Here is an 11,096-nt window from a genome sequence, read left to right as displayed (position 1 = left end):
TGCCAATCCAGAAGCAGTTACAGCGCACCCACACCAGCTGAGTGTCACCGTCCAGCTTACTGGGGGCATCTGAGTCACACTTGCCGCGTTACAGTGCCCTCCGCGGGTGCGCCATGCTTCCACGGTATCAGCACCATCCGTGGCTCTCGCCAACGCGGCGTCCCCACACGCCGAAGCAGTGTGTTGAGTTTGCGCCTAGGACAGACGACCACTCAGGACGGTGTTAGATGGCTAGCGCTAAGACAGGATCAACCTATCACGAGCCGGCCCGACTTCCGCATACTGCCCACTGCTACCGAATCCCTACATCCCTATCCACGCCTCGTGCACTGGCGTCCCCCAGGCCTTTAAAATTGTCCGACAAAATAAGAGCCTACGACTAGCCTTGGCGGCGCCGCCTTGGCTCACGTAAGCTCTCCTCGGGGCTCCTTCTGCGCACGTGCCAGTTATGTGCCTTGGCGACGTTACAGCGCCAGCACACGGGCCGCGCGCAGGGCCGAGCGGGCGACGGCGGCGTGGGCTGCGGCGGCGCGGACGGGGGCCACGGCGCGCAGCGGGGCGGCGCGCTGGGGAGCAACAGCAGGCCTGTGTGCGTGCGTGCGTGTGTGTGCGTGCGTGTGTGTGTGTGTGTGTGTGTGTGTGTGTGTGTGTGTGTGTGTGTGTGTGTGTATGTGTGTGTGTGCGTGCGCGCGCGCGCGTGCGTGCATGTGTGTGTGTGTTTTGAAGAGCACAAGCAATCCAACGTGTGTGTAATGGGTTGGTGCAGGCGGTTGTCGTGGTTGGAACTAACGTAGACGACAATTACGCGAGATAAGCGCAGCGGTGATGGCCACGCAGCATGTGATGGGGTTTGTGACCAAGGGAAAGCAAACTCATGACACTCCCAGCCAGCAGCCAGCAGAGATACACCCGGCACAGGGACCCTCGCGCAGGCCCGGATGGAGACGTGCGCATACACACATGCATACGCGCACACGCGCACATGCGCACCTGCTGATGCCGGCGGCGAAGGGGCGCACTGCGGCTGCAGTGCCGAAGGAGCGAACGGAGGCGACGGAAGCAGCCGCGGCACCTGCGGACTTCTGGCGGGGGGCGGCGGCCCGGGCGGCACCTGCAGCATGCGCAGGCGGCCGTATATCAAGGCACCATTTTACGAATGCCAAGAAATCCTCACTGCATGCATATGCATAGTTCGTACGGCTTCGTCTTGAGCCAGCACAAGCCATGGTAGCATCCATGGTAGCATCCAGCCATGATCCTGGCAGGTGGCTGCCAGCTGGTCCTGCTCAGCACCCGCCCAACGCGCACAAGTAATACACCAATTCGAGGCCACCCCCCGCCCCCCAGCCCAACCAAGGCTCCAACCCTACCTGCCAGACCCCCGCCCACGCCTCCTCCCCGCCCTACCTGCCCCGGCCCCGGCCCCTGCCCACGCCCCGGCCCCCATCCCACCCCCGCCCTGGCTCCGGCCCTGGCCCTGGCCCCGGCCCCGGTCCCGGCCCCCATCCCCACCCCCGCCCCGGCCCCGGCCGCTGCCCCTGCTGCCCCGCCCCGGCCCCTGTCCCTGCCCCTGACCCTGCCCCAGCCGCCCCCTAATACGTGTGGGCTCGGGCACATACCCCCCCATAAGTATTATCGCTCGCAACTAACGCCTCTGTCTGCACTCCCGTTTTCGTTGGCTTTGGTTTAGTTTGGGCTGGTATTTACAACCCCCCCCCCTCCCTCACCCGCGGGCAGCTCGCCGCAGTCCGCCACCATCACGTCGAAGGCCGTCTCTCCGCTGCGGCTGCCGCACGTCTCAATGGCCTTGACCACCTCGTAACCCTCAACCACCTGCGGCACATCAGTATCATTAGGCAGTGTTCGACTGTGGTTGCAGACATGCAGGCGGTGGCGGTTCGGTGACCACGGCAGCCGGGCAGCGGCGGCGGTAGGTCCCTCTACCCAACGGCTCACCACACTGCGCCTGCTGGGCGCCAATGCACGTGTGGCCGCCTATACCTGCTCCTCGTACTGGTTGTGCGTACCGTGCGCACACGCGTCTGAGCATGCACCTACGTGCCCCGGAGCAATGCTCCTCCCGTGGCACACCAAACGCCTGTAGGGCTTGTTCCAATCGGCAGGTCCCATGATCACCTGGCCGAAGACCACGTGCTTGCCGTTGAGCCAGGGGGTCTGGGAGGTGCACAGGAAGAACTGGGAGCCGTTGGTGTTGGGGCCGGCGTTGGCCTACGGGGGTTGGGACGCGAGTGCGGGGATGGGCTGGGTAAGATCAGGGGTGAACAAGCGGCAGAGGGGCCCACACAGGTGGCCTGTCGGAGCGTGGCTTCGTGATCGAGCCATAGTCGCGCCCGCACACTGGATAGACACAGTGCGCTTTGAAACGCTAGGCGACTTGACTCTGTAGTCGAAGACTCGGTGCCCCAGCACTAATAATGCAGTTAATGATGTGCGACTTCGCGGAGTTTCGCAATGTCCTCAAGCACCAGCAGATGAATTACAGTATTAACAATCCAAAACAATGGAGCGGGTGCTGTGTGTAACTTCCTTGTAAGGTAGGCCCAGCAGCCAGGTGGGGCCGACTCAGCCGCGAGCCGTTGACGTTCCACTTCCATCGCAAACCACCTCAGACCCCAACTTATTGTGACAAAAGTAATGGATCTTTCGGATATTTGTGGTTGCTGCTAAAGGTGGGTTGCCTCAGTCGCGAGCTAGAATCGAGCGCTGTTGAGCTACCAAGTAAGAACCTCATAGTCGGTCTCGACTGGGAGGGCTGACCTGCCAAAGCGAGTTGTTTAAGCGTCCTTTGCTGACATACCCCGCCACGTTGCTCGCTACGGACGCCAGACCGAACCCGCAGCCGCAAGGCGATAAATCGAAACCAGCGTCCTTCCGCATCCTTCAACTTGGAAACCTCCATGGAAACGTCCTTATTCGTGCAGCCAATGCCCGACCGGACCCCAGCCCATCACGCGCACTCGCTCACTCACCATGGACAGCACGCCGGGGCCCAGGTGCGACAGCCTGAAGTTCTGCAGCGCGGCGGTGGGGTGGGGTGGGGGTGACGGGGATGAGCTTGTGAGCGGGGCCGCGTGACCGCGTGTGCTGGGGGCTGAGACGACGGTGATGGGTGGACACTGGACAGGAAGCGCTGTAACCGTTGACAACATCATTAGTTTCGTGTCTGGCAGCAATGATACTCAGGCAGTTGCTGTCCGGACCCACGGCCCACCCACGCACCGGCTCTTCGCCCAGCCATGACCATAATTACACACACATACAGCATACACCTGTCTCCCCTGCGATTGTCCCTCCCGTTTCCCATATTCCCCCGAACTCCCGAAGATCCGCCCAAGTCTCCACCTTCAATTTCCAACACTCAGCGCCCCACCTCGTCCTCAAAGCGGGCGCCGTAGATGCTGACACCGCCCGTGCCGTTGTCCCGAGTGAAGTCACCACCCTGTGCACACGACCAAGCCAAGGGTGCGGTTTGACAACACGTGATGATGGTGATTGGCAATAGGGGCAGTGGCACGGCCCAGAAGGGCACGGTTCAGGCTTCTGCATTACGGGGCCCGCATGCAAGCACGCCCCCGCACCCGCGCGCACGACCGCGACCACCTCGCTCAAGCGACATGTCCGCACATTACCACGCGGCCCTGACACCCGCTTGACTTTCGTCCCGGCCTAACCCCGTGGCTCCTGCACCCCGCTCCCAAGCCCCCGGGCCCCGGCGCCCCCAAAGGAGTTGCTACCCGAGCGTGCTCGTCGGCGTCGTGCTCGCGCCCTGCCTGCGCTCCCTGCCCCGGAGGCTACCTCACACGCTTGGGTCACGAGTGATTCGCGTCTCCGCGCAACCCCTCACTCCCAGGTCATGACTCATGAGGCTCGCGACCGCCTACGCCTACCTGGCACATGAAGGAGGGGATGACGCGGTGGAAGCGGCTGGCCTTGTAGCCCTGCAGCGCACGGAGCAAGAGCTAGTGTGTGAGCGCGTGTGTGAGCAAGGGCATGAGCGAGCAAGAGTCAGCCAGGGAGCGACGGACACCCTCAGTCGCCACCAGCCTCGGCTCTCTAGCACTCCGCTGTCCGCTGCGCAATCAGCCCTCCCGCCCGTTGCGGCGGCGCAAGTGTGCTCTTTTCAGCCCTGCTGGGTGCGTCTGGCCGCATGCTCGTGATGCTCCTGACGGGGCCGTCCGGTGAGGGACCACCCCCCGGCCGTGTGCCCACGCGTGCTCCCACGCGTGACCACGGACGCCTGACGCTTTGCTTCTAGACTGTGGCATGCTGGATGTACGACTTCGAGGTACGTACGGCGGCCCGGTCCGAGGCTCCGAGCCCTCACACACCTTGCCCGCCTCGCGCAGACACAGCTGGCGGAAGTTCTCCGCAGTCTTGGGGGTCACGTCCGCCTTCAGCTCCTGCGCTTCGTTGAGGAAGGACGACAAGAATTACAGTGTTGCGTGGCCCCAAAGAAAGCGGCATCGCCTAGATGTGTAGATATGGGGGAAGGCGGAGACGGGCCGAGGCGTGTTCAGGATGAGAGATGACGCACTGAGGCAGTGCACGTCCTGCCAGAGCAGCAGACACACGCGCAGCCGTGCCAGGGGCGTGACTGGCGCCTCCGTGCAACTAGCCCATGGTTCCCTTTCCATGTACATGCCGGCCTGCGAGCGCTGCACCATGCCCCAATGCCCTCTGCTGCCTCCCAACCCGGCCTTCCAGCCCTCCCGGCAATGCTCGGCTGCCCCACCCACCATCACAATGCGGCCGAGAGGAGTGGCATCGCCGTAGCGGCCCAGGTTGATGTCAAAGTAGACCAAGGGGTTGGCCTGCAGAAGATAGTCAACTGGATTTATTAAATGCGATAAGGGTGGGGTGGATGGAGAGACTAGCTGGCCAAGGGGAAACGAGCGCGGCTGAAAGAGGAGAGTGTGGTGCGGCAAGCGGGCGTGCCAGGTGCCAACCCCCGGGCGAGCAAACCGAGGCTAAATGCGGCCAAACAAAACATGATGCATACTGGCATGTTGGCATCGATACATGTACGTTTATTTCTGGGACGGAGAAAGGGATGGTAAAACCTCCGACTTGCACGCCAAAGTGATCTGGGCCCTGTAACATATCTTTCAGATAATTGTGTTTGAAATAAGCCCTAATCTGTCCTACACCGGCAGCGGCCGGGCTTCTCTCGTGGTTGTGCTTGCATCCTCTGCCGCATCTTTTCCGTCCCTCCTCCCAGCGACATCGTGCTACATACTCAGTCTACCACTTACCGGGTTGGGAGGTCCCAGGGGAGGCTGGTACGCCACCTTCTGCTTGGCCATTTGGGCCACAGCATCCTTGTTCGCAGACGCACCCTGTCCCATTTGTCTAGCTGCTTTACACTGTACGTGAAGGGTGAATGACGGAATGAAGGGTTCTGGAGAAATACACCGTAATTTAGAGGAGAATTATGGGTACCATCGCATGACACGGTGACACGTTCGTGATGGAACATGGCAAGGGGCAGGAACCCGACACCCACTCCCCCAACACCACAAGCGACTTCATATCTGTGACCAGCAGCCGCTCGCCGCAGGCTTTGTCAGAAGCACGTCGTCTTGAAGCACAGGCCCAGGGGATGCTTGCAGCGCCCGAGCAGCAGCAGCAGCCTACCGCCGGGCAATGTATTGACAAGCTCTAAGCTTTGTAGCCAAAACCACCAGTCAAAGGCAGCCAGCCGCTGCAGCATTCGTCAAGCTTGTTAGCGCAAAGACTATTGATTTACACTAGGTACCAGCAGGTACCGCGTGAGCTAATCACCATCCGGCAGTCCAATGCCGCCAAAGCAGCTGGCGCCCATTGCGGGGCATCGCATAATTTGCCCCCCCCCCCCCTTCTCCATGAACGGCTACCCCCCCCCCCCTACGTGACAGCCGTCCTCAGTCCGCGCCACCCCGCCACCCTGCCACCCTGCCACCCCGCCACCCCGCCACCACAGCACCAGCCCGGTGCCCATCTGCCAGCCATGGGTCAACGCGTTGACGCCAAGCTTGGGCGCAGGGTGCTGCCGCGAGGAATAAAGGTGCTGCGTGTGCTGTCGCCTCCGGGGCTGCTGCTCCGATGCTGCGTCGCCCAGGCCGGATGTGGCAGCAATGCCAGGTATGGCAGGGCAGCCCACTCCTCCTCCGTGTGCGCTTCTCCCCTTCGCCTGCATCCCGGACCTGAACCGGTGGCGATGCAGGTTGCGCCCACCGCGCAAGCCCCCAACTCCCAAGTCGCCGCCAGACGCCGGCACTCCAGCAGCGCCCCAATGCTGCCGGCTGCGGCTGCCGCCTCCATCCGGCCTTGCCGAGCTGACCTGCAGCACTGCCCCACATGCGCTTCGCATGGCCTGCACAAGAGCAGTACATCCTCTGTGCTGATCTCCTCGCCAGTTTTGCTGTCTTCGCGGGCGCCAAGTGCCAAGACCAGCGCCCGTCGGTTTGCCGATGTACCCCGCAGCTACACTGCGCCTGGCTTGGGCGTGTAGGCTAGGTCATCTCCACAGAACTTGTCGAGCCGCACAATCATGGGTCGCCCAAAGCAGCTTTTGCCGTCCATCTTCTTGCAGACGTCAGCTGCAGCCAAAGATGGGGGCGGCGTGGGCAGGTGGGGTAGGGGGCACAGACACGGCTGGAGGTATGGCAGGAACTGGGTCGAGCGCCAGGTACAGTAGCCAGGAAGCACAACTGGGCCTGCACTGCTCAACTTGTAAGTGTGCGCGCCCACAGGGACACCGCCTTCGAGTACGAGACGAAGCGGGCGTGTGTGGGTATGGATGCGGATGTTACAGAGGGGACAGTCCCAGCTCCCGAAGACGCCGAGCCATCACATGCTATCAGGGCCCAACCCCGACTTTGCTGCAAACCCTCCCGCGGGCGTGTGTGGGTATGGCGTAGCCGACTCACCAAGCTCGAGTCCGTTGGGTAGTGACACTGCGGCTAAGCCACAGGCCTTCGTGCGCGTGCCGGAGCCCTTCTTTATCAACTCAATGTGCTCCTGCAACAGCGGAGCAATTATATCACAAGGACGTGTTGATACACAAAGCCTGAAACGTTGCCTTCGTCAATTGACCCTCCGTCACAACACTTACAACTTCAAATCCTTCTTTTTCAAATGCAGCCTCAATTGCATCGTTGGTGGCCTCATAGGGTAGGTTGGAGACATAGATAATTTGGGGTGAAGCTAGAGTTGACATTCTAAAATGCTAGGACACTCGTCGCGAATGTAGCTGATTACATGTATGCTATCAAGATATACGGCAATTGAGGCAATTCAAAATTAAGCGGACTGGAGTGGGGCCGGTTCTTCATGACCTGGACAAACACAGATGAGACCATGAACCGCTCCTGACCGTTGCAAGGAGCGATTGAACTTGCTGTCCAGAGCAGAAAAGAGGAAAAAAGGGGTTAACGAACGACAATCAGGATCAATTGGGGCGGAGGGATGCAGTACCGCTCGCCCGGCCAAATTCCGGGGGTGTCCCCCGGGCACACATCCTGAGCCGCGAGATATTCTTACCTGGCCCAGCGACATTTCCCAGCCGGCCCGGCCGCATCCCCTACCTGGCCCGGCCGAATCCCGACATGCCCCGGCCGAATCCCCTACCTGGCCCGGCAAAATCCCTACCTCCCCCCGCGAAATCCCCAGCTGCCCCAGCCAAATCCCCCATCTGGCGCAGCCAAATCCGCACCTGCCCGAGCCAGCTGCCCTACTTGGCTGGGCCCTATTGCTTTGCCTGTCCACGCTGTATGCTCAACCCGGACCCAGGAGCATCTCAGGCGCCGTCACCCGCCCCATCACCCCTTCCCCTAGGCCTACACCGCTAGTCCTACCACCTTCCCCACCTACAGACACAAGGCAGTCTCCATCATATCAGGGCAGGTATTACGGAGGGGCATGAGCACGCATGGTCCCGATCAGCGAGCGAGCGAATGAAGCAGGGAGGGCGGGGAACTTGGTGTGACTGCTCCCTAAGTTTAGTCGCATTCCCACAGAAAACTTTTGTTATGGCAGCAGGGTCACGCGTGTTTCCGGGCACTGTTCAGGCGCTTGTCAGGAACTGGCTCGGCCCAATATCTCCGTCGCGGTATTTTAGTGTGCCTCGATGCTAAAAGGGGTACAGATGCAGCTTTGTTATCTAAATCTACTTCACGCCAGCGCTTTGGTGCTAGGTGGGGATAAGGAGCCAATGGCTCCTGGCCGGCACCAACAGCGCTGGAGGTAGCTTAGCCAGCGCTTGCGGCCCAGGCAGCAAACCATGTACACTATATGCATGTTCGCGGCTCCTCCTGTGCTAAAGCCTTACGCAAAAGAAAGGATCGCTTGAAAGCCCCAACATTTGGGAGGCCGCCGTAGGAGTGATGGGGATGAAACAGATATATCTTTTGCGTATGTATGTACTGAAAGCATCAGTCTATGCTTAACGGGGATGCGTGGGCTGGCACGCCCAAGCTGCCACGCGCACCGCCCTGCGCCCCGCTACCACGAGTGGTCCACCACGCCCTTCCTATCCCGCTTCCCCGGGTGCCAACATCTGCAATATCCCGCTCCCGAGGATGCCCCCAGGCGTCAAATCCCGCTGTGTGGGGTGCCCCCCGGCGCCGAATCCCGCTGTCTGCGGTGCCCCCCGGCGCCGAATCCCGCTGTCTGCGGTGCCCCCCGGCGCCGAATCCCGCTTCCGCGGGTGACCCCACCCGAGGTATCCCGCTGCCCCCGCCAGGAATCCTCCTTTGTACTGAAGACAGCGGGATTTCGCCGGGCGAAATCCTGTGCCCGGGGTCGTCGCGAAATCCAGAGCGCCTGCATCCCTCTGATTGGGGTGCACGGTCGGTTTTTTTGGGGGGAGGGGTGGGAGGAGCCTGGAGGAGAGGGGTCGAGTGTCCGCGGGCCCGTGAACCGTCGACCTGGTGCACCCATTATGGCACTGACACCCGTCTCTATCCAGCTTCTTAAAAGGGGCGCGGCAAGTCCTGGCCTGGCACGAAGAACCGGGCACGCAGCGGCACCAAGGGCCGGTAAGTGCATCCCATGCTTAAACACTGTTAACCTGAACTGCAGCAACGCAAACCTCCTGCACGACTGCACATTTCGCGCAGCACATCGTAGTTACGTACGCATGCCCACCACCATAAAAAGAATCCTGCTGCATCGTTGGTGCCAGCCTTCACAGGCAGTACACAAGGCGCCGCTTGGCGCCAATTCCGTATAATCGGTTGCGGCTGCTACCGGCACGCGCCCCGCACACGTCATTAGCTGTCCTCGTCCTTCCCCTCCTCCGCAACCGTATCCACCGCGAGTGAATTAAAGGAATAAAGCCATCTCGACACCGGACGCATTTGTTCAAAAGCGAGCGCACACAAAGGTTTGTACATGAGTACTTGGTGCCCCACATCACACTGTAGCTATCTACTTGTTATGCACCACTTGATATAACCTTTTCACGTGGACAGACTTCCGTTCCACTGGCCTCATATGACTTCTGTCGTATTGCTCATCGGCCAGCACTCATCACCAATGTTCAATGCACATAAACTCAGCATCGCTGCCGGTGGGCATCGCTGCCGGTGGGAAACAGACCAAAACATGCACGGAAGACATTCAGACCATCGCAGGAAGGCGGCAGCAACTCATACATACACACAATGGCTCACATAGAAAGTTGCATGGGCGGCAGACACGCTACGAGAAGACAAGAAGACAATGCTTGGGAGTGCTGACCGCACATGACATGCCTGCGGTACATCCATGCGCTATCATGCGTTAACAGTATTGCATTGTGTCTAATGACGCTGAACACATGCACAAAAAGATATGACGAAAGGCGCCTAGCTACTGGCGCAAGCGCCTAGCGGCGAAGGAAGCGGCGAGACTGGCCGCGCAGGCGGTCAGCGCTGGCAGCCCTGACTAGCGCACCATCTTCCGCATCCGCCGCCATGTGAGCGGTGCGGCTCAAGCGGTCATCAGCGTCGGCGGCCACGCTGCCCGCGGTCAAGGGCTGATCCGCATCATCAGAGCGCACGTCACTACCCACGGCCGCAGCTGGCTTGGTGTATAATGTTGCGCCATCGTCCGTAGCGGCAAGCATGCGACGACGAGCAATCGGTGGACGAGGGGCAGGGGACGGCGGCGGCGGTGGCGGCGGCGGTGAGCATCGTCCGGACTGTGGTCCATTTGAGGTGCATGGCGAGGGTGGCGGAGGGCTGGGTGGGAAGGGGCTTGGCGGGCGTGGGCTAGGAGGAGGGCTTGGCGGCGCGGGGCTTGGTGGAATAGGGCTGGGAGGCCGTGGACTGGGAGGGGGGCTCGGAGGAGTGGGGCTCGGAGGACGAGGGCTGGGGGGAGCAGGACTAGGAGCGGGGCTGGTTGGAGCCGGGCTGGGAGGGGGCGGGCCGGGAGGGCCTGGGCTGGGAGGCCTAGGCGAGGGAGGTGAAGGAGAAGGTGGTGCGGGGCTAGGAGGCCCAGGCGAGGGAGGAGGCGGCGACGGTGGTGCGGGGCTGGGAGGCGCAGGTGAGGGAGGCGTAGGAGAAGGCGGTACGGGGCTAGGAGGGCCAGGCGAGGGCGGCGGAGGTGACGGCGGTGCGGGGCTGGGAGGCGCAGGTGATGGCGGCGGAGGTAATGGAGGAAGAGGCGAGGGAGGGGCAGGCGAGGGGGGCGCAGGCGAAGGCGGCTCCGGCGAGGGAGGGGCAGGCGAGGGAGGAGCAGGCGAAGGTGGCTCCGGCGAAGGAGGGGCAGGCGAGGGGGGCGCAGGGCTAGGAGGCTCCGGCGAGGGAGGAGCAGGCGAAGGCGGCTCCGGCGAGGGAGGGGCAGGCGAGGGGGGCGCAGGCGAGGGGGGCGCAGGCGAACGCGGCTCCGGCGACGGAGGAGGAGAAGGCGGTGCGGGGCTAGGAGGTCCAGGCGAGGGAGGAGCAGGCGAAGGTGACTCCGGCGAGGGAGGGGCAGGCGAGGGGGGCGCAGGCGAAGGCGGCTCCGGCGAGGGAGGCGCGGGGCTAGGAGGCTCCGGGCTGGGAGGCTCCGGCGAGGGAGGAGCAGGCGAAGGTGGCTCCGGCGAGGGAGGGGCAGGCGAGGGGGGCGCAGGC

General features: G+C 62.2%; 2 protein-coding genes across 2 annotated transcripts; both read right to left on the bottom strand.

The window, feature by feature from the left end:
* Positions 1-3: 3 nt before the first annotated feature.
* CHLRE_13g588100v5 (uncharacterized protein) lies at positions 4-5,833 on the bottom strand. Its single transcript, XM_001693581.2, has 10 exons — positions 5,274-5,833; positions 4,758-4,832; positions 4,350-4,421; positions 3,909-3,959; positions 3,392-3,460; positions 2,991-3,032; positions 2,137-2,229; positions 1,728-1,833; positions 991-1,111; positions 4-585 (listed from the first exon to the last, which is right to left on the bottom strand). The coding sequence occupies exons 1-10, from the start codon at positions 5,364-5,366 to the stop codon at positions 465-467; spliced, it is 843 nt and encodes a 280-aa protein (XP_001693633.1). The 5' UTR covers positions 5,367-5,833; the 3' UTR covers positions 4-464.
* A 48-nt stretch (positions 5,834-5,881) lies between these two features.
* CHLRE_13g588050v5 (uncharacterized protein) lies at positions 5,882-7,393 on the bottom strand. Its single transcript, XM_001693580.2, has 3 exons — positions 7,115-7,393; positions 6,930-7,020; positions 5,882-6,599 (listed from the first exon to the last, which is right to left on the bottom strand). Exons 1-3 carry the CDS (start codon positions 7,217-7,219, stop codon positions 6,484-6,486), a joined length of 312 nt encoding a protein of 103 aa, XP_001693632.1. The 5' UTR covers positions 7,220-7,393; the 3' UTR covers positions 5,882-6,483.
* Between the last annotated feature and the right edge of the window lie 3,703 nt (positions 7,394-11,096).

Source organism: Chlamydomonas reinhardtii, chromosome 13 (genome assembly GCF_000002595.2).
Source record: "Chlamydomonas reinhardtii strain CC-503 cw92 mt+ chromosome 13, whole genome shotgun sequence".
NCBI lineage: Eukaryota > Viridiplantae > Chlorophyta > Chlorophyceae > Chlamydomonadales > Chlamydomonadaceae > Chlamydomonas > Chlamydomonas reinhardtii.
The sequence above is the reverse complement of the archived record's forward strand: the minus strand, read 5'-3'. Positions and strand labels throughout refer to the sequence as shown.

Bases quoted from the DNA above. Each gene is read 5' to 3' on its own strand.
- CHLRE_13g588100v5 (XM_001693581.2), bottom strand. From the start codon at position 5,366: ATGGGACAGGGTGCGTCTGCGAACAAGGATGCTGTGGCCCAAATGGCC. The intron at 3,960-4,349 runs GTGTGTGAGGGC...CGTGCGCTGCAG, and splicing joins GTCTGCGCGAGGCGGGCAAG to GGCTACAAGGCCAGCCGCTT. The intron at 2,230-2,990 runs GTGAGTGAGCGA...CAACCCCCGTAG, and splicing joins GCCCCGGCGTGCTGTCCATG to GCCAACGCCGGCCCCAACAC.
- CHLRE_13g588050v5 (XM_001693580.2), bottom strand. From the start codon at position 7,219: ATGTCAACTCTAGCTTCACCCCAAATTATCTATGTCTCCAACCTACCC. The intron at 7,021-7,114 runs GTAAGTGTTGTG...CCGCTGTTGCAG, and splicing joins AAAAAGAAGGATTTGAAGTT to GAGCACATTGAGTTGATAAA. The intron at 6,600-6,929 runs GTGAGTCGGCTA...CTTTGGCTGCAG, and splicing joins ACCCAACGGACTCGAGCTTG to CTGACGTCTGCAAGAAGATG.